A 23898-nucleotide genomic window follows, 5' to 3' on the forward strand; every position below is an offset into this window, starting at 1 on the left:
CATACGTGCCTGGAAAACGTTTCGGTACATTCTCTATAATCATTTCTCATGTCAGTATTTCAGTCTCACAATCACACTGCAAGTTTCTTAATGCCCCGAGGTGAGCACAGCCTCGGAGCCCTGCTCCCAGGTGAAATCTACGGTGCCCAGGTGGGTGCCAGGTACTCACACTCAGCCTTCTCTCAGGACTAATGTTTACGGTACATCTCTCTTCTTCTGCTCAGATATTTTCCCCACTGCCTTGTTTGATCTTCAGAAATCAGAGCATTTCAGGGCTGAAAAAAGCACACAGACCTCCCAGTCCCATTCACTCATTTTTCAGTCAAGGGTAGGGAGGAGCCATGAATGATGTCTTGCCCCAAATCTCAGTACCAGAACCAAGGACCAGCAAAAACCCGAGTCCCAGTTCTGGACCAGTGTTTCCTCTATTTTGGCTTCCTCCTGGGCCTCCTGCCAGACTCTTCCTCAGCCTCGCTCCCACCCAGGCTGCCCTCTGGGGATGGGGGGCATGGCCAGGGCTCCAAAGAAAGGTTTGGTGCTTCAGTCTGATGTGTGAACTGGGGATGTGTGGCAGAAGGCCAGCAGTGGGTTAAAGTTAACACCAGACAATGATGCAATCACAGATGCAATCATAGACTCCAAATTGAGTGCAGGTCGCTTTAAGAAAGGAGTAGCTGTAATCTGAAGCCTGCTGGACGCTGGCTTGGGAGGCAGCAGAAAAGGCTCTGGTGCTCACAGGAGCCCCTCAGTGTGCAGACCCAGGCTGGGCGTGGAGCGGCGGTGCACCCACAGGTAAAGCAGCTCCCTGTCTGGTCTGCGTGTGTATCAGGGGAAGTTGGGAGGCTCCCCTGGGTTGGGGTGACCAGGGTGAGGCACGTATAACTCCAGGGAGCAGAAAAGAGGGGTGCCAGGGAGAAGAGGCGGGGAGACCATAGTTCCTCCACCTTGGGGACCAGGGTGAATAGGTGAGGGACAGCAGAGGGAGCTGGAGGTCAGAAGGTCAGAATCCAATTGTCTCTAAATCACTAGAAGAAGCTGGAGAAACTGCACCACTAGAAGAAGCCGGGAAAACTCTTGAATGGAATGGGTTGGAAAACAGTGGAGGAGGGCGGTGGAGGGGAAGGAGCTGAGAACGTGGCTAGCTGCTGGGTTAGGTCTGAGCAGCAGTTTGCGGTGGGGTGCTCTGCAACCCTGGGGGAAAGAGGCTGTTGGGTGCTGTGCCTCCACTGGGGAGCCCATTGGGCAGCCTGGCCATGGCTTAGGCTTAGCTCCCTGTTGCCTTTTCAACATCACTGGCGCTGATTTCAAAGGTAATTTCTCAACACTGCCAAGCAGCTGGCCTGAAGGGAGCCCTCCTGGGGCGGGTGGTGTGCTGGGATGGAGGGCAGCGGGGTCCTTCTCTCCAGGGCCCACCCTTTTTCTTTGGCCAAGTCAACTGCCAGTACAAGCTGGGAGATCAATGGGGTCTTGGCCTCTCGCAAACAATGACCGCTATTGAGTTCAGCTAGGGTATGGGATTTGGGGGGCTTAGCTGCCAGAGCTGGAGAGGTTGGCCGCCCGCACCCTCGGTGCTCCCTGGGGCCAGCCACATCGAGGGGCGGGTCTGGGCCAGAGAAGAACTTCAGGCTTCCCAGAAACCCCATCATTGTCTGGCCCATGCAAGTCCACCAGTTCAACCCCCAGGCTGAGGGTGGGAGGGGAAGCGGGCCAGGGAATTCTGTTCCCAAGACTGATCCTTCTGGGGTGAGGGGAGCCGAAACCCCTGGCTGCTCTGCCTCCACGTGTTCAGGTTCCAAGACTTCAGAAAAAAAGCTGCCTGGGGACTTGGTGGGGTCACCACGGTGGGGTGGGTCCGGGCGGTGCCCTTCCCTGAACTGCCCGTGAGGTCCACCGCCATGTGGCTTACAGGCTGCGTGGTTCTGGGAGGAAAAGGAGGAGTGATGGTGTTTGTCTCACCACTGGGTTTAATCTGAAACACATGTACTGGCCCAAATGTATCCTTCCAGCCGGTAGGCAGGATCCCAAAATCGCAGTTCCTTGTGTCTCTTGACTGGGGCAATGTGGCCGAGAGGCAGGCCCGAGCTTGGCTGAGCTGGGAGGAGAGTCACCTCCTCCCTGCCCCCGCGGCTTAGACACTGCCCTTTGGACGGGATGGTACCACTGTCCCTGTGCCCCTGGCCAGGTGACGGCTGCCTGGCCCAGCCCACAGAACCGTCCCCTTGGACAAGACACCGAGTATGCTCAGAGGGGCCCTCCTGTGCAGAAGACCCTTACTCCCAACCTTCTCCCTGCCCTTGGAGGGTGCTTTCAAGAATCTCTCCACTTCCCTCATCCTCAGGGCTTCAGGTGGAGGGTTCAAAGAGGCACCGTTAATAGTGTCAGAGGTACTGTTAATACCTGGCGACTGGCTCTGACAGCTGTGGACCCCTGTGCCTTTCCCTGCCAGGGTCTCTCACCACTGCATCTTCAGTCCTCAGCTCACCCACGTGGTAACAGTGATCACGTGACCCAAGGTTTGAGCTCAAACTCTGTAGGGACTCCTATAGAGAAGACCCACCTTCAAGAGCATCTGGACTTGGTTTCCTTAAATACCAGGCCAGGGTGGCGTCTCTCACCTCCTCCCTCCTCACTCGGTTCCCTGCCCTGGCCCAGGGACTAGAGCTAATGGCTTTTCCTTGAGCCCTGCCGCCCCTGCATCTCACTGAATTTCCAGTCTCTGCTAAACCAGTTTGCTGGGGCTCAGGCAGGGAAGGCCCCTGCCAGCTCTGGGTGGGGCTGGCCGGGTGGAGAGAGCAGCTGTGAGCCTGGATGCTGTTACGGGCTCTATCTTGCCCTGCAGAAAGTTCTTCCTGTTGCCTCAGTGGACAATTTCTCCCTGAGTGGCAGGGGCTGCCATGCAGAAGATCAGCTGGCTGAGAACAGAGGGGTCACTGGAACTCACTGGGAGACACAGGCTCAGGGTTTAGAGAGAAAGCCAGGCTGGTGCCCACTGGCTATCCAGCCATAAGCAGAACAAACTCAGGCCATTTTTTCTTTTGCTGCCTTTCACATTGTCCAGAAGACTGTATGTTAGTCACTCAGTCGTGTCTGACTCTTTCTGACCCCATGGACTGTAGCCCACCAGGCTCTTCTGTCCATAGGATTCTCCAGGCAAGGATACTGGAGTGGGTAGCCATTCGCTTCTCCAGGGGATCTTCCTGACTCAGGGATCAAATCTGGGTCTCTCACATTGCAGGCAGATTCTTTACCATCTGAGCCACCAAAGCAGATTTAATTCAGAGGGCTTTGCCCCCAAATCGCACACTGCATTGTTTTTTGTTTTGGCCACATAGCATGTGGGATCTTAGTTCTCCAACCAGGGATCAAGTCCAGCCCCGGGCATTGCAAGTGCGGAGTCTTAACCATTGGATACCAGGGAATTCCCCACGCACTGCACTCTCAACTTTCCTGTTTGTTCTGAGAAGTCAGGAAAGTGTGTGTGTTTGCATGCACGTGTGCTAAGTCACTTGAGTCATGTCCCATTCTTTGCGACCCCATGGACTGTGGCCCGCCAGGCTCTTCTGCCCATGGGATTCTCCAGGCAAGATACTGGAGTGGGCTGCCATGCCCTCCTCCAGGGGATCTTCCCAACCCAAGGATCGAACTTGCATTTTTTAGTCTCCTGCACTGGCAAGGGGGTTCTTTATGAGTAGTGCCCCCGGGAAGCCCCGAGTATGTGTTTACGGGTATACAAAAGGAAGAAAGAGCTTGAGACCCTTGGCCTGTGTGTGTGTTGCAGGGAAGGTGAGAGGTACGGAAGACAGATTACAAGTGCTTGACTCAGCAATGTGAATGGAGGGAGAGCCAGAGGTCCTGACTGCTGGGACCTTATCCCTCTTTCTAGCCAGAAGGCCCTCAGAAGACCTTATTTATGAGCTCCCCACTGCCTTCATTCCTTCCCACCTCCACATCCTGACCCCAAGGTTGAGCTTACAGAGGCAATGAAGGTAGGAGGGCAAGAGATGGGGGAGCCCTGCACTCAGAGTTCCCTTTGCCCTTGTGGTCCAGGGGTTGGATCAGAGTCGGGTCCAAAGAGGCTGCTGCTGGGGAGGTGTAGGGATTTGGGTGGCCTTACTAAGACACGGTATTATTTAACTTGAAGGAAAGAATTCTGAGGGGTGTTAGAGCAGGTTCCAAGCTGATAGGAGGAAGAGGACTTGGCTCCCCAAGGGGAAAGGGGGGCCCTCGGGTTTCAGGAGTAGGGAGACACAATTTGGCTCAGGGCTCACTGAAGAACTCACCTGTCTTTGGTCCCACTGAGTCTTATGAAGGCATCATTGAATTTAATTCTCATCACAATAGGTAAGAACTGATTTCCATTTTACAAGAGAAGACACTGGGATTTAGAGAGGTATTAAGATACAGAACTGGGGACTTCCCTGGTAGTTCAGTGATTAAGACTTCGTTCCCAATGCAGGGGGTCTAGTTTCAATCCCTGGTTGGGGAACTGGACCCCACATGCCACAACTAAGAGTTCACATGCATCTAAAGAAAAAAAAAAAAAGATTCCCATGTGCCGCAATTGAGACCCGGCACAGCCATACACAAACAAAAAAGACACAGGATTGATGGGAATTCCCTGGCAGTCTAGTGGCTGGGACTCAGCATTTTCTCTGCCTGGATCTGGGTTCAATCCCTGGTCAGGGAACCAAGATCCCACGAGTCCCTGATGAAACCACAGGTTCCAGGGCAGAGCAATTTGAGGAGAGAGCTTGAGAGCTTCTTGTGGGGGACCTGGGGCTGGGCCGGATGCCCCATTCTCTGTGCTCTGTGACTCTACATCTGAGATCCTGCCCCCATGCTGTTACTAGACATAGATCCAAACCCTACATGATGAGCTGGTCAGGTGTCTGCACAAACAGCCTCGGTGTGCATTTGGGCTGGGTCACACCCCCACACAGGAGCCGACTGCTGGGCCTTCACCACTCTGGAGGCTTAGGCCTGAAGGAGGGTCTCCTGGCACAGACCATGGATGAAAGCACAAGCTCGCCATAGGACTGTGGGCTATGAGGCAAGGGGAGGGCTGGGGAGGTGCTGAGAGGGAGGGGTTAGCAAGCTGAGGGTCCACTTCCAGCCCTGGGCGGGGCGGGGCTGGATGGAAGGTGACTGGCCCTGCTCTCTGCCCAGGGCGGCTGGTGGTGCAAGTGGTGAGGGAAGCAGCCTGCCTCCTCTTTTGCTCTCTTGCAGGCCCCGAGATGCAGGCCCTCGTGCTACTCCTCTGGACTGGAGCCCTCCTTGGGTTTGGCCACTGTCAGAACGCCGGCCCGGAGGCGGTCAGTAGGAGTTGGGTGTGGTGGGGGCTGGGGCGGGGGTGATGTTAGCAATCCCAGCCCCGCCTCGCCAGGCAGCACGGGGAGACTGGACAGCACCCAGGCTGCAGGCCAGGCTCTGATCTTTCCATCCAGACAGGGCCTTGGTTTTTCCAAGAGCAAAACAGAAAGCGTCTCGCCCTGCCTTTCAGAGGACAGAGTGGTAATGGGGTGGGGAAGATCCAAGAAGGTGAAAGGTGAAAGCCCTCTAACAAGCCCTTCAGTGAATATTTTCTCATTACCCTTCATTACTTATGGGTCTCACTGAGGAGCTGGTGGTCTTGGATGTTTGCTCCAATCCTATCTAGCGGGCAGCAGAGATGTAAGAGCATGGAAAGGCCTCTTGCCAGTCCAGACAGAGCACGGTCGGGTTGCAAAGGCCGATGCCAAGAAGCCTAGGCTATGCGACAATTGGGGGGTAGGGAGGCGGTGGTGACTGTCACAAGGGCAGCCAGGGCAGGTGGGGCATCTTGGCAGGAGCTCTGGACTTTATTGTGAGTTCCAAGTTTGAATTCTGGTTCCACCTCTCAACAGTTTTTTTTAATTTAAGTCACTGTAACTTGAATCTGTTTTCTTATCTATAAGACGGGATGAAAAATACCCATCCTTACAGGGCCAACGTGGACAGTCACTTATTTATCTACTGAACACCTACCTACTCTGTAGGTGCTGGGGATGGGTGGAAATATAAAAGACTCAGTTTTGGCCTTCAAGGAACTGTTTTAAGACATTTACCTTTGAGGATATCACTTAACATCAACTAGTATGAAATGAAGTAACTCAAATGAAAACCACCACAGAGCCTGGCGCATGGTATACACATGGTAAGTGGTTAATATGTAAGTGGTGGTAGTTGACTCTCAAAAATGGCCAGAGAACTAAAGGAGCCTTCACACTGGGGCCACCAGGGCAAGTCTGTGATGGAGGAGGTGATGTCTGATCAGGGCCAAGAAAGACAAGGAGGGTTTGATAGGAGGGTCCAGGTGGAGACCTGGGAGCAGTGGGCAAGGGTGAGCAGACAGGGAGAGTCTGGCCTAAGAACAGAATTTCTTGGGAAGGGGAACTTCCCTCCACTTTTTTTTCCCATGAGTCACAGGCCTGAAGCTCACAGGTCACTGGTGTTTAAAGCTGGCCAGCTAACCTCTCTTGCGGGTTGCCTCTCCCCAGTGGAGCACCCTCACAGGAGTAGGGGGCACAGACTCATTCCAGCAGATGGCTATACCTCCTCAGGTAGGACAGCCTTCAAGGACCAGGACAGTCCCAGGCCAAGCCATTAGACCAGTCACCCCCTGCTTATCCGCACTGGTCCTTGTACTCAAATGCAGGGCTCCCTGGCCCCTGAGAGCACAGGGGCACCCGTGGAGGAAGAAGATCCCTTCTTCAAGGTCCCCGTGAACAAGCTGGCGGCAGCCGTCTCCAACTTCGGCTACGACCTGTACCGCGTGAGATCCGGCGAGAGCCCCACCGCCAACGTGCTGCTGTCTCCGCTCAGCGTGGCCACGGCGCTCTCTGCCCTATCGCTGGGTGAGTTCCCGCTGCAGAAAGCCCGGGATCCCAGAGCTGCCCTCTGCCCTCTGTACATACCTGACTCTAGGCCCTGGACACACTTCACTTAGGGAGGGTGATGAGGGCCGAGAGGCTGGCCCAGGGATCCCGGCATGTAGGAGTGGAGGCCCAGGTCGGTGTGGGGGAGTACTGCTGACACAGCGTGCGGCCTTGGGACCGCTTACTGACGTTCCTTAAAGGAGCTCCTCCCACGTGCCTGCCTCGCTGGCTTGGCTAGATACTGGGGATGTAACTACACACAAGCAGACACGGTCTCTGTTCTCACTCGGGCCACACAGCTGAGTTGGTGGGGGGAAGTAGGAAACAGGAAGCTGTAGAACAGTCTGGAAAGTGCTGTGATGGGAGCAGCACAGGGACTTTGAACCTCACTCCCATCCTTCTATCTCTCCAGGCCTGATGCCTTTGGCCTACCTTCAGGAAAACCTATTTTCCTTCCACTGCCTTCAAATTCCTTCCCACTTAGAAAGTCTCCAGGTGCCGGCAGATACACAGGCTCAGGGTTCAGTGTCCCCGAGAGCTAGGCTGACATGGGCCTAGCAAGCAGTTACAGGGGCTCACACGCCTGTTCCGCTTGGCAGGTGCGGAACAGCGGACAGAATCCAGCATTCACCGGGCTCTGTACTACGACCTGATCAGTAACCCAGACATCCACGGCACCTACAAGGACCTCCTTGCCTCCGTCACTGCCCCCCAGAAGAACCTTAAAAGTGCTTCCCGGATTATCTTTGAGAGGAGTGAGTTGCCCTGCTGGCCCGAGCTGCCTGAGGCGCGTGGGGCTCTTTGCTGCAATGCATCTGGGGTTTTCTTTCTAAACACCAGAGTATGTCTGCCCGGGGCCAGGCCAGGCACTGGGGGGTGGGCAGGAAGGGGCGGCATGAGTACAAAGAGGATCAGAAAGAGGATATGGGCTGAAGGAGATACTGGGAGGGTCGGGGGGAGGGCAGTCACGTGAAGAGAAAACAGCAATGAGTGAAATCTGTCGTTCCCCATCCAGTGCCCAGGGAAGCTGGCACGGAGTCTGGGAGAGTCCCGGAAGGATGCCCAGAAGGATGATCAGGGCCTGCCAAAGATCAGGCAGAGCCACAGACTGTCAGGGGGGATGCTGGGTGAGGTCTTAGAGTGCACTAACCTCTGCCCCATCTCTTCGCAGAGCTGCGGATAAAAGCCAGCTTCGTCCCACCCCTCGAGAAGTCATATGGGACCAGGCCCAGAATCCTGACCGGCAACTCTCGAATAGACCTTCAGGAGATTAACAACTGGGTGCAGGCCCAGATGAAAGGGAAAGTCGCTAGGTCCACGAGGGAGCTGCCCAGTGAGATCAGCATTTTCCTCCTGGGCGTGGCTTACTTCAAGGGTGAGGGCTTCTCCACTTGGCTTTCGGCCGAGGGTGGACAGTGGGGGTCAAGAGGGGGCCAGGAAGGAGGGGACGTCAAAGAAGGCAGAGGAGGACCCTGGAAAGTTCCTTGCCCGAGGGCTGCCTGCTTGTCACCAAACCCAAGGCAAACACTGGATAAGTACCTACAAAGTGTAAGGAGTGGCAGAGAAAGACCAGCAGAGATAAGGGGGCACTCCCACTCCTGTGCCTTTTTCGGGGCTGGTAGAGGGTCCTTGCCCAGCTCTGGCTGGAGAGATCAGCATGAACTTCATAGCCTTTTGGAGCCTGTTTTCTCATCACTGGGAGATGGCAAACTGATTTCAGAGGTACTCTGTGTGTGTTGTCTCCTATCTTCTCATGGACCCAGCATCATGCCTGGGACACCCAGCAGGTTCTCGATAAACCAGGTGTGTGTGTGTGCTAAGTCGATTCAGTTGTGTCTGACACTTCGCAACTCTATGGACTGTAGCCCACCAGGCTCCTTTCTCCATGGAATTCTCTAGGCAAGAATACTGGAGTGGGTTGCCATGCCCTTCTCCAGGGGATCTTCCTGATCCAAGGATTGAACCTACACCTCTTAGGTCTCTCGCACTGGCAGGCAGCTTTACCACCAGTGTCACCTGGGAAGCCCTTGATAAATCATGTTAGTTCTCTAATAACATTCTTCTAGGCCATAGTGAGGTGCCCAACTATTCCACGGGCCCAGTGTGAGGCCAGCCCTATTCATGAGCCTTGGGTGGGATTTTGGGCAACCTCCCCTTAAAATGCTTCCCAACTGTCTATCAGGCAGTGTTGAGAGGGGACCCCTAAACCCCTAGAGAAAAGTCCTTCATGAAGCACTGAGCTCCAGGAAATGAAAGAAACTGTTACAGACCAGCATGTTAAAGACCACGTTTAACGATCGGCTCACTGTGTGAGCATCAGCAAGTCACTTCACCTCTCTGGGCATTCATGCTTTTTCATCTATGAGATGGTCGATGACATGACGTCGAGGTCCCTTCCAGCTCTGGTCTCCCTGCACTCTGTCTCCCGGGCACATCACTGTAGAAGTGTGTACCAGTTCACCTTTCTCCTAGCTATCACAGAACTGGAATAAACCTGACAATATTTCTGAGTTTACATATGGAAGGTAGTCAGGACCCTCAAAATATCATGGTCCAGACTGCCCATCCTGAGACAGAGCTATTCCGACGTGTTAGGGCCTCTGATGACGCAGGTTCCTGCTGTTGTTTAATTGCTAAGTGGACCCTTTTGCAGTCCCACGGACTGTCGCTCCTCTGTCCATGGGATTTCCCAGGCACTGGGTGGCCATGCCGTCCTCCAGGTGATCTTCTCAACCTAAGGGTCACGCCTGCGTCTCCTGCATTGACAGGAGACACAGGTCAATTCTCAGTTCTTTACCACTGAGCCATCAGGGAATCCCAAGATTCCTGTAGCTGGGCAATTTTCAGCAGTATGCCTTTCTGGTCTCCTGGGGCTCAGGGCACTCCATCTGTTTTATTCCAGGGCAGTGGGTAACAAAGTTTGACTCCAGGAAGACTTCCCTGGAGGATTTCCACTTGGATGAGGGGAGGACCGTGAAAGTTCCCATGATGTCAGACCCTAAGGCCGTTTTACGGTACGGCTTGGATTCTGATCTCAACTGCAAGGTCTGTATGGGGAGTGTGAGTGGTGGTGTGGGTTCAGGCAGGATGGTGCAGCGGGAATAGAATGGCCTTTGAGATCTAACAGCAGTCTGAATTATTTATTGACTTATTTACAGCTGAGGGGGGTCTTCACTGCTGCACATGGGCTTTCTCTAGTTGTGGGGTGGGCTTCTCACTGTGGTGGCCTCTCTTGTTACGGAGCTGTCTGAATTTTACCTGCTATGTGCTCTTCAGTAAGTTAAGAGCTTTTCTGAGCCCTTACTGGAGTGGGTTGCCATGCCCTCCTCCAGGGGATCTTCCCAACCCAGGGATTGAACCCAGGTCTCCTGCACTGCAGGTGGATTCTTTACCAGCTGAGCCACAGGGAGCCCAAGAATACTGGAGTGGGTAGCCTATCCCTTCTCTTGCGGACCTTCCTGACCCAGGAATCAAACCAGGGTCTCCTGCATTGCAGGCAGATTCTTTACCAACTGAGCTATCAGGGAAGCCCCACTAGCTGAGCCCTTTGTTTCTAAAAATGGAGAGCCATAGCAATTCAAACTTATCCTCTGACTCAGGGTTTGTTGCAAGTGTTGGTAAAGTGAAATTGAGTCCTCAAGACCAGGCTCTCAAATGCTGGGTACTTATTTTTTTTTGTCTTTCCTTCTCTTTTTGGGGGGAGAACTTGTATTTATAAAAATCCAAACTTTCAAAATCTGTCACAAACTCCAATTTGCTGGCATTCTAAGTCTCTCCTAGGTGACTTAAGAAAATTCTAAGTCAGTAGTTTTTTTCTTTGGGAATCTGACAAAATGCCTGAAGCACTGGAGAGAAATGCCACCTATGCATCTCTGCAGGTGATTTCAGGGGCTCCTGGGACCCCCGATGCCATCTGCCCTTAGGTTAAAGACCTCTGCTCAGAGGGCCACTGTATTGCCGCTTCTTCATTGCTCTTCCCAGTGCCCTTGTTTCTAGTCCAGGCTCTGTGTATAACAGGTATCAGTAACTGCTGGCAGGCAAACCTTGGGAGAAAACACAGACCTGGGAATTCAATTCTGGCTCTTTAGAAAACCACAGAAGAAGATTCTCTCAGCAGATCACTTCAGTTGGTATTAGGCTAAGAAAAGACAATGGCTTACGCTTGAAGAAACATCAGTAGATAGCTTTTATTTATTTAGCTGCATCAGGTCTTAGTTGCTTCGTGCAGGATCTTTCACTGCAGTGCAAGGACTCTCTAGTTGTGGTCCATGGGCTTAGCTGCTCTGCAGCATGTGGGATCTTACTTCTCAGCCCAGGGATTGAACCACTGCCTCCTGCAATGCCAGAATTCTTTAACCACTCTACCACCAGGGAAGTCCCATCAGTAGACATCTTGCTGCTGGAAAGCAAGCAACAGCTTAGAGGGACAACTGTTACACAGACGAGGGGCGGGGAAGCGAGGCAAGGCCTGGTCCCAGAAGAGAAGGCGGCTTGGGGTGTTTGTCCATCGCTAGGCTCCTGGGCTCTGAAGGGCTAACCCATGTGACTCCTCCCTGTTGTTTCAGATCGCCCAGCTGCCCTTGACCGGGAGCACAAGTATCATCTTCTTCCTGCCTCAGAAAGTGACCCAGAACTTGACCTTGATAGAAGAGAGCCTCACCTCTGAGTTCATTCATGACATAGACCGAGAACTGAAGACTGTTCAGGCAGTCCTGACCATTCCCAAGCTGAAGCTGAGTTATGAAGGCGAACTCACGAAGTCTGTGCAGGAGCTGAGTACGGCTGCAACACCTCTTTGCTCTTGGGGAGGGTGGGGTTGAATCTGAGCCTTCCTTCCACCTTGCTACAGTGAAAGCGCGAGTCGCTCAGTTGTGTCTGACTCTGCGACCCCATGGACTGTACAGCCCATGGAATTCTCCAGGCCAGAATACTGGAGTGGGTAGCCTTTCTCTTCTCCAGGGGATCTTCCCAACCCAGGGATCAAACCTAGGTCTCCTGCATTGCAGGCAGATTCTTTATCAGCTGAGCCACAAGGGAAGCCCTCCACCTTGCTAAGCAGAACGCAAAGCCTCCACGGACTAGTACTGGGGCCCGGGATGATCCCTTCATTCTAATAGTGCTGGAGGGGAAGACTGAACTGCCTTCCTTATCAGACTCATTCCTAAGCGCCCAGAGCATACATCCTATAACAGGAACTCTGAATACTGCTTCTCAAGATAGGTCCCTTGACCTGGTTTCTAATCTTAACCTCATTGGCTGTGTGCTCTTAGGCAAGTCACTTAACCTTTAACCAGCCCAGAGCTGTACGTACGTCACAGACAGTCAAAAGCAGTGTTCCACTCCCCCCCCCCCACCCACTTTGCTTGCCTTCTTGAGAATCAGGATTGTATTCTTCCTTGCAGCGTTCACAAGGCAAGGTTTTAATGGAAATCTTTCTCAATTTCTGCAGAGCTACAATCCCTGTTTGATGCACCAGACTTTAGCAAGATCACAGGCAAACCTATCAAACTTACTCAAGTGGAACATCGCATTGGATTCGAGTGGAATGAGGATGGGGCGGGTACTAACTCCAGCCCAGGGGTCCAGCCTGCCCGCCTCACCTTCCCTCTGGACTATCACCTTAACCAACCTTTCATCTTTGTACTGAGGGACACAGACACGGGGGCCCTTCTCTTCATAGGCAAAATTCTGGACCCCAGAGGCACTTAATACTCAACTTAATGTTCAAATACCCCAGAAGAAAAAAACACTAGCGGGATGGCAGATTATATATTATATGAAGGCTGCCCCTACGTTTCAATGTATACTTTGCAATAAAAGTGCTTTCTCCTTACCTTTTGTTACCCTGCTCCTCCTCCTATTTTGAGCTATGTTAAATTTAATATGAAGACAAATAGCCCTTTAGGAATTTGTTAGTCCCATCTTTATAGGCTGGGTCTATCTAAACTGCAGAAAGTCACCATATGAGATACGAACTTTAGTTATCTGCACTATATAATGCTGGGACTGATTCTCTGCTCTGTGGGGGTTCACACTTTAGGACACCAGTCCCCCTGGGAAGAGATTTCCTGTCTCTACAATCAGTGGAGCCAGCTCTTAAATACACAGGACTTTGCATGCTAAGTCGCTTCAGTCGTGTCCGACTCTTTGCGACCCTATGGACTGTTGCCCGCCAGGCTCCTTTGTCCATGGGATTCTCCAGACAAGAATACTGGAGTGGGTTGCCATGCCTTCCTCCAGGGGATCTTCCCCACCCAGGGACTGAACCCGCATCTCTATGTCTCCTGCAGTGGCAGGCGGGTTCTTCACCACTAACATCACCTGGGAAGCACAGGACTTCAGGTTTTTTATTTTTTGGCCACATTGCATAGCATGTGGGATCTTAGTTTCCCTGGGCCTCCTGCTTTGGAAGTGTGGAGTCTAAGCCACTGGACCCCCAGGGAAGTCTTGGACTTTAGGTCTTAAATCAAGCACAGATAACCCCCTTGTCAAGCTAATGTCACCTGACAACACGGGTTAACATGCAGACAGATCAGGAAGGAAGCTTGTAACTTCAGGAAATAATTCTTTATTTTATAGAGCATTTAAAGAAATCTCTTAAGTTCACATAAAAATGAGGTCTGTGATGTAAAATTCTACCCATGTTCTTTTTAAGGAAGTGGGCCTATTTTACAAAGTACAGCAGAACCTTTTTTTCAGGAACTTGAAACGTGCCAAGTGTTTCAAGAACAGAACAACTACAGAATCGGCCACAGGACTAAATTTTTCTTCTTGAAAGTCAGCTCTACCCAAACATCTCATTGGCCATGGCCTCTGACACAGTGAGTTAGTAGAAAGGAAGATAAACGAGATTCTGCCTGCCCTTCATTCAAAGGTTTGAGTGCAAACCATGTTCTGAACACTCAGCTTCTTGAAAAGCGACTGCCAGGCAGCTTCAAGGCCATTCAGTTCCTGATTATAAATGCCAGGGCAACCACCAGGCACTTCTTGGGCATGGTTGGGGCGGGCAAGCTCTCAAAGCAGTGTGAATTCTTTTCCACTAACTCACCCGAACCACTTGGTCCCCAGCGGTGACAGAGAACCCAGGGTTCAGATCCAGAGACTCTGGCCTCCTCACAGGGTTTAGACCAGGGTCCCCAGTCTCCAGAATCTAATGCCTGATGATCTGAGGTGTAGCTGATGTAATAATAATAGAAATAAAGTGCACAACAGACATAATGTGCTTGAATCATCCCCAAACCATCCCCACCCGGCTCCTGGTCTGTGGATAAACTGTCTCCCATGAAACCAATCCCTGATGCCAAAACTGTTGAGAGCAGGGCTATACAACCAGGCAGACAACAGTTCTCCATCCTATCTTGTCTTGTCTCTTAGGTTTGAAACCACAAGCAGCCGTGCCCACACCCTCAGCATGTTCTGAAGCTGTCTCTCCCCTTTTCAGGAGTCTGTATGTCATTGGCCTGCTTGGGAAGATAGGGAAAAAAGCGATCTCTTTTCAGGTTTGCTAATAAACATAACTCAGAAAGGAGGTGTTATAAAACCTTCGCTACAAGCTTGATTTTATTAGTGTCTGGTCAGTGAGCCAGCCAAGAATACAGAGTGAAATCCAGAGAACGAGGACTGGAAAACTAGCAGAAAACACACAGAGAGTTGCCATCCAAGCCCAACAGTAGAATGGCCTCATATTTATTTCTCTATTCATAATTTATATGCTACCGGTTTAAACAAAGGATTTGAGGAAGCTAGATAACGTAAATGAAACTCTCTCTCTAGAGGTAAGGAGCCTCACGGACTTCTAGCTTTATAACTATTTTTCAATTACAATACAACTATTAAGAGTTTAAGTTCCCACTGGAGTGGTACACAACACTTCATTACTGCTAGAAACCATAGGAATGTTCCAGCGAAGCAGACATCATCATTTAGAGAGGTGGCGTCTAGCCAAAACCCTAGGCTAACACCCAGATGCCTGCAGATCAGCTAAAATCCTTTTAAAGGGCTTAGGCTCTCCAGATACCAGTTTGAAGTCTTTTCTGGGAAATGGGAGTTTGTGCTGGAGAGTAGTTAACTACTTCAAAAAACATCCATCAAAACAGGTGAGCCTGTCTTTAACTGCGATGCTTTCCAAGTCCTCCCCCATCTCATGCACCAGGCTTGTCAGGCAGGTCCTGTATTTTTAGGCGACAGCTCAGCAGCAACAGACCCTCTTTAACTCATCCCACTCTATTCCTTAGGTCCCACAGGGATGGGCAGCAAGTCCAATAAACAGGATTTCATCTTTTGTAGCTCCCGGATCTCATCATTCCAAGGGCCATAATGTACCAACAGGACCTTCTCTGCCTTCTGTATTGTGTTCAGAGCTTCGGGTATTGCACACCTGAACCAAAAGGAGGTAAAAAGGAGTGAACCCAAGTATTCAATCAGGCAAACATTAGTGGAGGGCCTACTCACATCCTGTGAAGAATGCAGAGTAGATAACTTTTGTTTTCAAGAACCTTATAGTCTAGAAGGGCAGATAAGACTCTAAAAACACACTGAAAGGTAGAGTTTGAAATGAAAGTTACAAAAAATGTACAAAGATTCCAGGATACTGAGAGACGGGCAGGTCTCAAAGCACTCATCCAATATTTTTGTGTTGTTCAGTTGCTAAGTCAAGTCCGAGTCTTTGTGACCACAGGGTCCTATATTTACTCGAGGTTAACTCAGGAGTCTTTGTCTCAAGAGACACCAAGTCCGTCTGTGACCTGATTCTGCAGCTCTTTGTCCTCTCTCTGACCGAATGGGCTGCCTCTATGTCTTGGGTGTCAGGCTCACCCACCACACAGTCCCAGGACGGATTCAAACATTTCACCACACCAATGGCAGCTTTATCAAGGCTGGATGTATTCCATCCAGAAATACTGACAGTAGGGCCTCCTAATGATCCCAGTTACAAAAGTGGATGAGGCCATCAACTCACCAACTCTACTGTTCTTTCAACTTTTAACTCTGGGTTTCTCAACCTTGACGATATTGACATTCTGGGGCCAGATAATTCTTAGCTGGGGGTCGAGATGCTGCCCTCTCGTGCACTGTCGGATGTTTAACAGTACCTCTGGCCTCCACCCCGAGTCCTAACAATTAAAAACGTGTCTTCAGACATTGCCAGACGTCTCCTGGGGAGCAAGAAGACGGGTGCTTGATTATAACTGCTTTAAAAAGAATAGAACCAGGAAGAAGGAGGAGGGCCTGGAGCTGAGGGTGCTGAGGATGAGCACTGAGGGAGGGAGGGGGCTGAGAAGAATGGCTAAGAGCTGCAGTGAGCACGGGGTAGGGGGAGCCTGAGGCAACTTCTCCCTGGGAAACTCCCTTCAGAGCTAAGAGCTTCCCTTATCTCCCAGGAGGAAATTCAAAAGCGACAAATGTGTCAGCAGGACAGAAGGAAGGGATCACTCCTAAAGGGGAAATAAAGACGTTTCACTTTATCTTCATTCCAGGGGCCTCGTGACCTAATTTCCTAGAGAAACTGTTTAGCCCTCATCAGAGGCTCATCTCTCTTCTAAGAGCAGTGGAAGCTGTGGGAGCAAAAAGGAACACACGGAAGAGCCTAGTATAAAATCAGTATGTGGCCTGGCAAAGTGCTAGGAAACAAGACTTACCCATTGAAGAAGACTTGGGCCAGTTTGAAGAGCTCATGGCCCATCTCCACACTGGATGGCCCGTGGTGGACCTCCACCACTTGGAGACTCTTCTGCAGGTGGGTCGCTGACTTCTCCCAGTCCCCTGCAAAGAGAGGAAGATCTGGATCCGGACGAGAACCACAGTCAGCTGTGGATGAACTTGTTCTGGGAAAGGAAAGCTGAATGGAAGGGAGAGCAGCCTCAGATGAAAGACTGAGAGAGACCCAACCAGATAAGGCCAAGGTCACGACCGCACACACAAGGCAGGCTCACTCCTTGGAGCGGAAGATACAGTCACAGGCCATACCTAAGGCAGCATAGGCCTGGGCCAAGGCGTCCTCGATTTCTCCCACCACGCTGTGTTCCGCAGACAGGAAGCTCTTGGCATCACTTTGACACCCCAGCAACAGCTGAATGGCTAGCTCTATCAACTCAAAGGAAAGTGGACTCATTACAGACACAGATCCAGTCTTAGAAATGAGATTCCAGCCCTTAAATCCTCTATGGGTGGGCCTGAATGTGGAAATCCCACTTTGTCTCCCTGGGTTGTGATCAACCCGTAATGTTGGGTCCAGTAAAGCTGCTCTCTTATGTTTTCTCTTTCAACAGCACAAGGTGCTGGGTGAGGCCTCCCCACACGTGCTCTGGGTTTCCAAATTCAGTTTGAAATGGGATGGCTACGTTTCATGTATGGTCGTTACTTCTCTTGACTCAGAAATCTAAGCAGAAAGGTCAACTTTCATAAAAAGTAGGGTAAATAAATTCCCATGACGTCAAGCCCCAAGGCAGAGCTTTCCAGGGTAATGAAGGGTTTTGTAACTCCCTTTCTGGAAAAAGCAGGATACTTAAACTCACTGGGCACATGCCCCACTGCTCTGTAGAAGAGAGGTAGGCTCTGATGAGTGCAGAACAGTTTCTCTAGGAAATAAGGTCACGAGGCTCTACAACTTAAATAAGTGACATTGAGCTTCTGGATATGCACAAAGATTACGGATGTCAGAGATAACCCGTTAGTCTTTAACTAACTCTCTGATGCCTAAGAGAACAACAGCTTAAATCAGTTGGCCCTTTTTCAAGGACATCATGCAAATTGAGCTGGTAAGGGTTTGGTCTCACTGGCCTACATAGCCATCTTGTGGCTGGCAGGGGGATAATTAAATTCAACGCTTCAATCTTCACCGAGTATCCTTGAGATCAAGGTGAACTCAGACTGAATAAAAGGGAAGGGGCTGGAGGACCGAAGCAGGGAGCCAGTCTCACCTAGTCTGCCGTTTCTGAGATGCTTCTGGGCCGCCCCCACCTGTTGCTGAAGGTCCTGTAGCCGGGAGACCAAGAGGTCTCTGCCAACTGATTCCGTACAAGCTGGGCCGCTGCAGCTCAGAACATCGTCTCCCTGCGGAAGTCAGTGTTCTCTTTATTGACCAGAGTCAGCTGGTGACACTGCATGTGCTTACCCTACAGCATCACTCCAGAACTTCTGACCCTGTGGGGGAAGGAGACTCCTGCCGTAACCACAACGACCAAGGGGGACTGAATCTGGATTTGGTTCGATGGCAGCAACTTTAGCGGAAGCAGGAGCTGAGCATGGTGTGAGATTTAGCTTCTGCAACCAAATTAAAACTGGTACAGACCACAGTCTCTTTCCACATTGGCACTGTGTTGTGTGTTAGTCGCTCAGTCGTGTCTCTTTGCAACACCATGAAATGTAGCCCACCCGGCTTCTATAGTTTCTCTTACTTCTCTCTGGGGCTAGGACTTTGGATGACAGACATATTTCCAGGGGTTATGAAAAAGCCACAAGGAAACCAACAGGAAAAGGTGCTGGGTGAGGCCTCCCCACATTTGACGCTGGGCTTGTTGCGACTTCAGCTTTCCAATACAACCAGTTCCACGTTCTACCTACAGGTCCCCTAAGACATTTGCCGTTTTTCAGATGCCAGAATCCGTGGCTCCATCTGGCAAGAGCACCATGATTTCTCCTGAGGGTCCTCTCTCATCCTTCCTCAGTCAGTGCCTGGGAGCTGAGCGGGGAGCAGGCAGCCCTGATATGGCCCATCCCTCTGGCCCAAATGGCTGGAGGGAAACTCTGTGCCTCTGATTTCCTGCCAGCCACAGGTATTGGGTTGATGAAACGCAGTATGATTTTTGCCCAGATCTTTGTTAGAGTCTATGTATGTTTTTATCCTTCTGGACTGGGAGGGTCTGAGGCTGGAGCTAAAGGCAGCCATCCGGCCACTGCAAGGAGGAAGTCTCTTTGAGACTGGGCTAAATAACAGAGAAAATGGAGCTAATGGGGCAGAAAGAAAAACTGGGTCTTGGTGACACTTCCTGAGCTCCTAGACTACAGCGTATTTGAAGCACCCTTAACCTGGGATTCCTCGTCATTTACTGGAGCAACCCCGACTCAGTTTAGGTGGGATTTTCTGCTCTTTGCAGGAGAAAAGAGCATGAATCCCAACCCTTCCCTGTGGTTCCTGTAGGGGGTGATCAAGGTGTGGGGAAGAGAGAGTATGGCTTTCGGCACCTCCAAGTTCCAACGGCATCCTCCTAAAGATTTCAGGCCTTTCAGCTGGATAACTGATGTCCCAGAAAAGCCATGAGAGAAGGGAGAAGGAGAGATACCTGCAGGAGCGCTCTGCAACGGTGACAACGGAAGGCTTCCCGACCAGGCCCTGCCGAGGGTCTCTGCTTCTCACGTTCACAAGGCGGACAGTCGCAGTCAAAGAAATACTGAGACCTCAGCTTCTGGCGCCTCTCAGCAACGCCCATCCTGCTCTCGTGCGGTCCTGCAGAAAGACCACGCTTGGCCAATATTGAAACCGAGAGAGCACCAAACACTGCTTAAAAGATTGCAGGGGACTTCCCTGGCGATCCAGTGGTTAAGACTCTGAGCTTCCACTGCAAGGGACAGCGGGCTGCCTCCCTGGTCAGGGAACTAAGATCCTGTACATCACAGTAAAAAAAAAAAAAGACTTCAGCTTAGTGGAGGGTCTGGTAATCACACATCATGTGACAAGTACCTTTTACTCTAACATGGGTGTAACTATAGAAACAGGCTTCATAGTCATGGGGACAGGAAGAAAAAGAAGCCAAGAAGCTGTTCCCAGTCCATTTTCAGAATAGGATGCTTACAGGGATCAAGCAGTGAGACACACAGTAGTGTAGACACAACAGGGCCTAGTGAGGAGCTCTGTACCGCCTCCACCAGGAAACAGCCCCTCCTTGGGCAGGTGAAAGGCACCTGCTTTGTGGCCTGCCCATGCGAGTTCACCCCGTCCTTTTCTGCTGGAGAAGGGTGGGCAGTGGGGAGGATGGACAGCTCACCATAGCAGTGCAAGATCTCTTGCCCACTTCGAATCAGCTGTGATGCCCGAATGGTGGCGATGGTGCCGATGAAGGACACGCTGGTGTTGGGGCTGCACGAATGGTTCAGGAGGCTGACGACAGGGAAAAGGGCCGTGGCAAGGCGCACCCGCCGGGTGTCGGCAATGAGGCTCTCTTTAGATCCTGAAAGTGCAAGAGAAAGGGGAAAAATGTGTCAGGACGTTCATCCTGGTCTTGCCCTCCATTCCAGCCCGATGAACTGGGTGATCGGGCCTGAAGCCTGGCTGAGTCAGAGCTCCACAAGCCGGATCCAATATAAATCAGATGGAGCGTGACTCAGAGATAACTCTGGTCCCCAGGAAGCAAAGCAAATGAGCACATGAAAAGTCCACCAGAATCCTGGAACCTAACCACTGTGTCTCAATTCCCCCAAAATAATCCAAAGATTAGAATTTGTAGAAAATAATAAAAAAGGAATTATCAGCAGGGAGCCTTCTAGACAAGACAGGTGCACAATGTTCATGACGACATGGAAACCAGAGCACCTGCTGAGGTTACTTCCTAAAGACTTTTATAGTCCAAGTGCTTTCATTTAACTGGTCTTTGGGGGGGTTAATAGAACAGGTAACCTAATCGCTATCCTAAGCAGGCCTATCATCTATTTCTTAAAAAATCAGTATTTCTTATGCTCACCTCTTTATTCTGCTCTTTGTCCCAATTTGATGGGATATCAGTCAGTAGTAGTTCTCACTGAAAAAAATCTCTGGATCACTTTTTTTTTTGGCTACACCTTGCCGCATGAGGAACTGCCCTGAGCAGGGATTAAGCCTGTACCCCCTGCACTGGAAGTGTGGAGTCTTAGCCACTGGACCACCAGGGAAGTCCTGGGCTATGTCGATTCCAGTTCCATATCCCAAGTAACCTCTTCTTTGAAACACAATCAGCAATTTAACCACGTGACTGAAAATTAGAAAGGAAGTGGTGGAAAAGAGCTGTGAGGCTATTTCTGCACCAAGGCTCAAGCACTTATATTCATATGTGAATTCTTCTATTCTCCTGCAGGCCCACTTGCTCTTACTTTAGCCGTAACTCTAATTGGCATAGCTATTCAGCTTCTCAGCCCACAACAGTCCAGAAAGAGAACTAATAGATGCAGGATTTCTGACAACAGCAAAGGAGACGGTGACAGACTGGGGAGGAGGCAGAACTTATACAAGAATAATAGCCTTGGGGCAAACAAAAATACTAGCACCACTGAGTTTTACTACAACTGTACATCTGACTGAACCAGAGGTTCTCAGACTCACACCGTACTTGCACGGATTTCTGTGACAGCCATGCCTATCAGGAGAGCGCACAGTCCACACAGCCTTGAGTGTACAGAAAGGTTTAAACTGTGTTCCGCAACCTTGGTGGAAGCACGAGCAGATCATGTTTCCAACAAAGCTGGTTGAAATACGAAAGATACTGGTACTTGAAAGGGAAATTTCAGTTTTCTGGAAAAACGATAAGCCATCATTTAATTGTGATATCACCATATAAGCCAGGAGTCTCAATTGACCAACCACCAAATAATGAGGTGTAGGCACGTATGAAATAAAGAAAATATAAACCATCAACTGAAAATGTTCTAGAAAGGAAGACATTAGCTATAGGACTAATACTGTCTCTCTGCAGACAATTCTATTACCTGCTGCTGTGGAGAGCCAGAATTAGAACAAGTAAATAAAATTCACAGGGAATCCAAATGACTCAATTTTAGTCAACAGTTCTACACTGTGTTGAAATCTTTCATTAGTGCGTCTCCTAAATGCATAACTGATTTTAGTATCCTTTCCCCCACCCTTGTCCAAGGCCTACCTTCTGGTAAATGTGCTAATGAGCAGTGGAAATGCTAAAAGGCAAGGAGGCCGCAGGAAGGAGCAGCACAGGGCACAGTCTGGAGTCTGAATAATCAGCCTCTGCATAATTAAAAGTTGACTTGCGTTGCCAGCTACTGATAGCTGGCAATCTATATTAGAACAGCTGCTAAAATTTTCCCAGAAAAAAATTATCACAATGCCGTGAGTAATGCCAGCGTCGTGAATTATTTATGGATTATCCTCTAACAGAAGTAGGCCCAGGAACTGAGTGGGGTGAGTATTTTATGTCAGAGTTGAATCTCTCTCTAATTATCTCGACAAAATTAAGTATTGATTTTAAAAGTTATTCAATATTTTGCATTAGTCATCTATTAGCTGAGATCAGAGAAAGTGAGGATGTGCAGGTCCCTTAAGCAAATCTGTGACATTTTGTGTACAGAACAAACAAAAAGCAAGAAAAGAGGGAGCGATTCTTTATTTTACGGAAAGGGCACCTCACTAATATCCTTAGTACACTTAAAATGAGATTCAAGTAAAGAAAAAAACATTCATTTACAATACTTTCGGAATATACCTCTCTTGGCAGCTATTTTATGAAACTTCATAAAACTTACGGCAGATATTTATGAAATTTCCGTGTAAAACAAGTCATCAAGGATCCCCACGCAAGGTAGATGCCCAGTGATTGAAGAGTGAAAGGGCAGTGAATTGACCTGAACCTCTGCAGAACTTCATTAATCCCCTTTACGACCTGAACCCAGACACACCATGAATATGCCAGTTTCACCCAGACAGATCCGCACATATCAAGGTCTGGAGTTTCATCGGTGGCCAGTTCTATTCCTTCAAATAAGTGCCAAAGAGAGGGTCCTGAGGAACTATGATTAAATAGGATTTATGCAAAGATAATAACATACATTTTTATAGGTTTTTGTCAAAATCTATCCAAGTTAACACTTTAATCCTTCTTCTGAGCTACTGATGAAACAGCTGCTAATGAAATTCAATGAGAACACTAAACTGGGAGGTGTTGGAACCCCAAAGAAATAATAAAAAGGAATGAAATAAGATTAGAAATATTAGCAGACGGAGACAAAATTAGATTGACTTCAAAAATGAAAGTGAACATTGTTGGTGGGCGTGTTAACTGGTACAACTTTCCTGGAGGGCAATTTTGCAGTATGTATCAAGTGCCTTAAAAAATGCTCTTACCGTGTGAACTTTTTTATTGTTTAAAGAAATGAAATGACAAAAGAAACACATGAGAGTCAGAAAAAATGTAAAATCTGAAAATTACAGAGAAAATAATGTCATTTATAATCCTCTCAGTCAGCTATAAGGTTTTGGTGCATTATATAAGTTTTCTTTCTAGCCCTAAATATGGAATTTTTAACATAACTAGCAACATGGTACACATAGTGATTTGTAAGTTACTTCTCTTCACTTAGTATGTCATGGCCATCTCTTTATACTCTGACCTGAGATGTATACTATAATTAACAAAAAAAACAAGCAACTCTGCCAATCTGATAGGGAAAAATATGCTATCTTGCTTAAATTACTAGAGAGAGGTTAGAAATGACCATCTTCATTACTACTTTGATAAAGTGCTTGCCTATGTATATATTAGATTTAACTTATATACCATAAAATTCACCTATTTTAAGTGTAATTCAACAATTTTAAGGAAATTAAATTTGTGCAACCATTACCACAATCCAGTTTTAGAACATTTTCATCACTATGTATGTTTTTAAAAGTTGATTTTAAGAGTTGCAGAGTTGCTGGAAATGTTCGTATTTTGTTACATTTTCATTTTTCTTTATGGGTTTTGGGGGGGAGGGGAGTGTTAAATCAACAACTATTTCATTTCTTACAATGCTGTGTGCCAACAACTTTGCTTGAGCTCAGCTGAGTATTTTTTCTGCTAGTCTTGCCTGGGATTACCTTTAGGATTACAACCATCTGCATGTGGTTTTTTGAGAGGCTAGCCCAGGCTTGTTCACAGGCCACACCATCCTTTTAAGAAGTAACACTCGCAGCTGCAAGGTCTCTTAAGGCTTAGATTCATTAAGTCACATACCATCACTTCTACTGCATTCCACTGGTCAAACTGAGGTTCAGCAGGGGGGAAGAGGCTCCACCTCTTGATGGGAGAAA

The 23898-nt window shown here is 49.5% G+C and overlaps 2 protein-coding genes across 10 annotated transcripts in view; one reads left to right on the forward strand and one right to left on the reverse strand.

Annotated features, from left to right (window-relative positions):
* Positions 1-508: 508 nt before the first annotated feature.
* SERPINF1 (serpin family F member 1) lies at positions 509-12726 on the forward strand. Of its 2 annotated transcripts, XM_069603075.1 has the most exons (9): positions 620-792; positions 5227-5312; positions 6516-6578; positions 6674-6872; positions 7493-7648; positions 8065-8268; positions 9796-9938; positions 11459-11669; positions 12343-12726. In XM_069603075.1, exons 2-9 carry the CDS (start codon positions 5235-5237, stop codon positions 12600-12602), a joined length of 1314 nt encoding a protein of 437 aa, XP_069459176.1. In that variant the 5' UTR covers positions 620-792; positions 5227-5234; the 3' UTR covers positions 12603-12726. The 2 variants fall into 2 exon arrangements, with proteins under 2 accessions (XP_069459177.1, XP_069459176.1); XM_069603076.1 differs by lacking the exon at positions 6516-6578 and having other exon boundaries at positions 509-792.
* A 1697-nt stretch (positions 12727-14423) lies between these two features.
* The window catches only part of SMYD4 (SET and MYND domain containing 4), a 40921-nt gene continuing 31446 nt past the window's right edge, over positions 14424-23898 (reverse strand). For 3 of the 8 annotated variants that reach the window (XM_069603046.1, XM_069603043.1, XM_069603045.1), the window contains exons 6-11: positions 19877-20059; positions 19175-19338; positions 17813-17945; positions 16860-16976; positions 16532-16655; positions 14424-15270 (exon numbers count right to left, since the gene is read on the reverse strand). In XM_069603046.1, the coding sequence (XP_069459147.1) occupies positions 15117-15270; positions 16532-16655; positions 16860-16976; positions 17813-17945; positions 19175-19338; positions 19877-20059 (875 nt within the window). In that variant the 3' untranslated portion in view covers positions 14424-15116. Of the gene's footprint in view, positions 15271-15852; positions 16049-16531; positions 16656-16859; positions 16984-17812; positions 17946-19174; positions 19339-19876; positions 20060-23898 lie in introns of all 8 variants that reach the window. The other 5 variants (XR_011259795.1, XR_011259794.1, XR_011259797.1 and 2 more) reach the window with 3 other exon arrangements.

This window comes from Ovis canadensis, chromosome 11 (genome assembly GCF_042477335.2).
Source record: "Ovis canadensis isolate MfBH-ARS-UI-01 breed Bighorn chromosome 11, ARS-UI_OviCan_v2, whole genome shotgun sequence".
In the NCBI taxonomy this organism is placed as follows: Eukaryota; Metazoa; Chordata; class Mammalia; order Artiodactyla; family Bovidae; genus Ovis; species Ovis canadensis.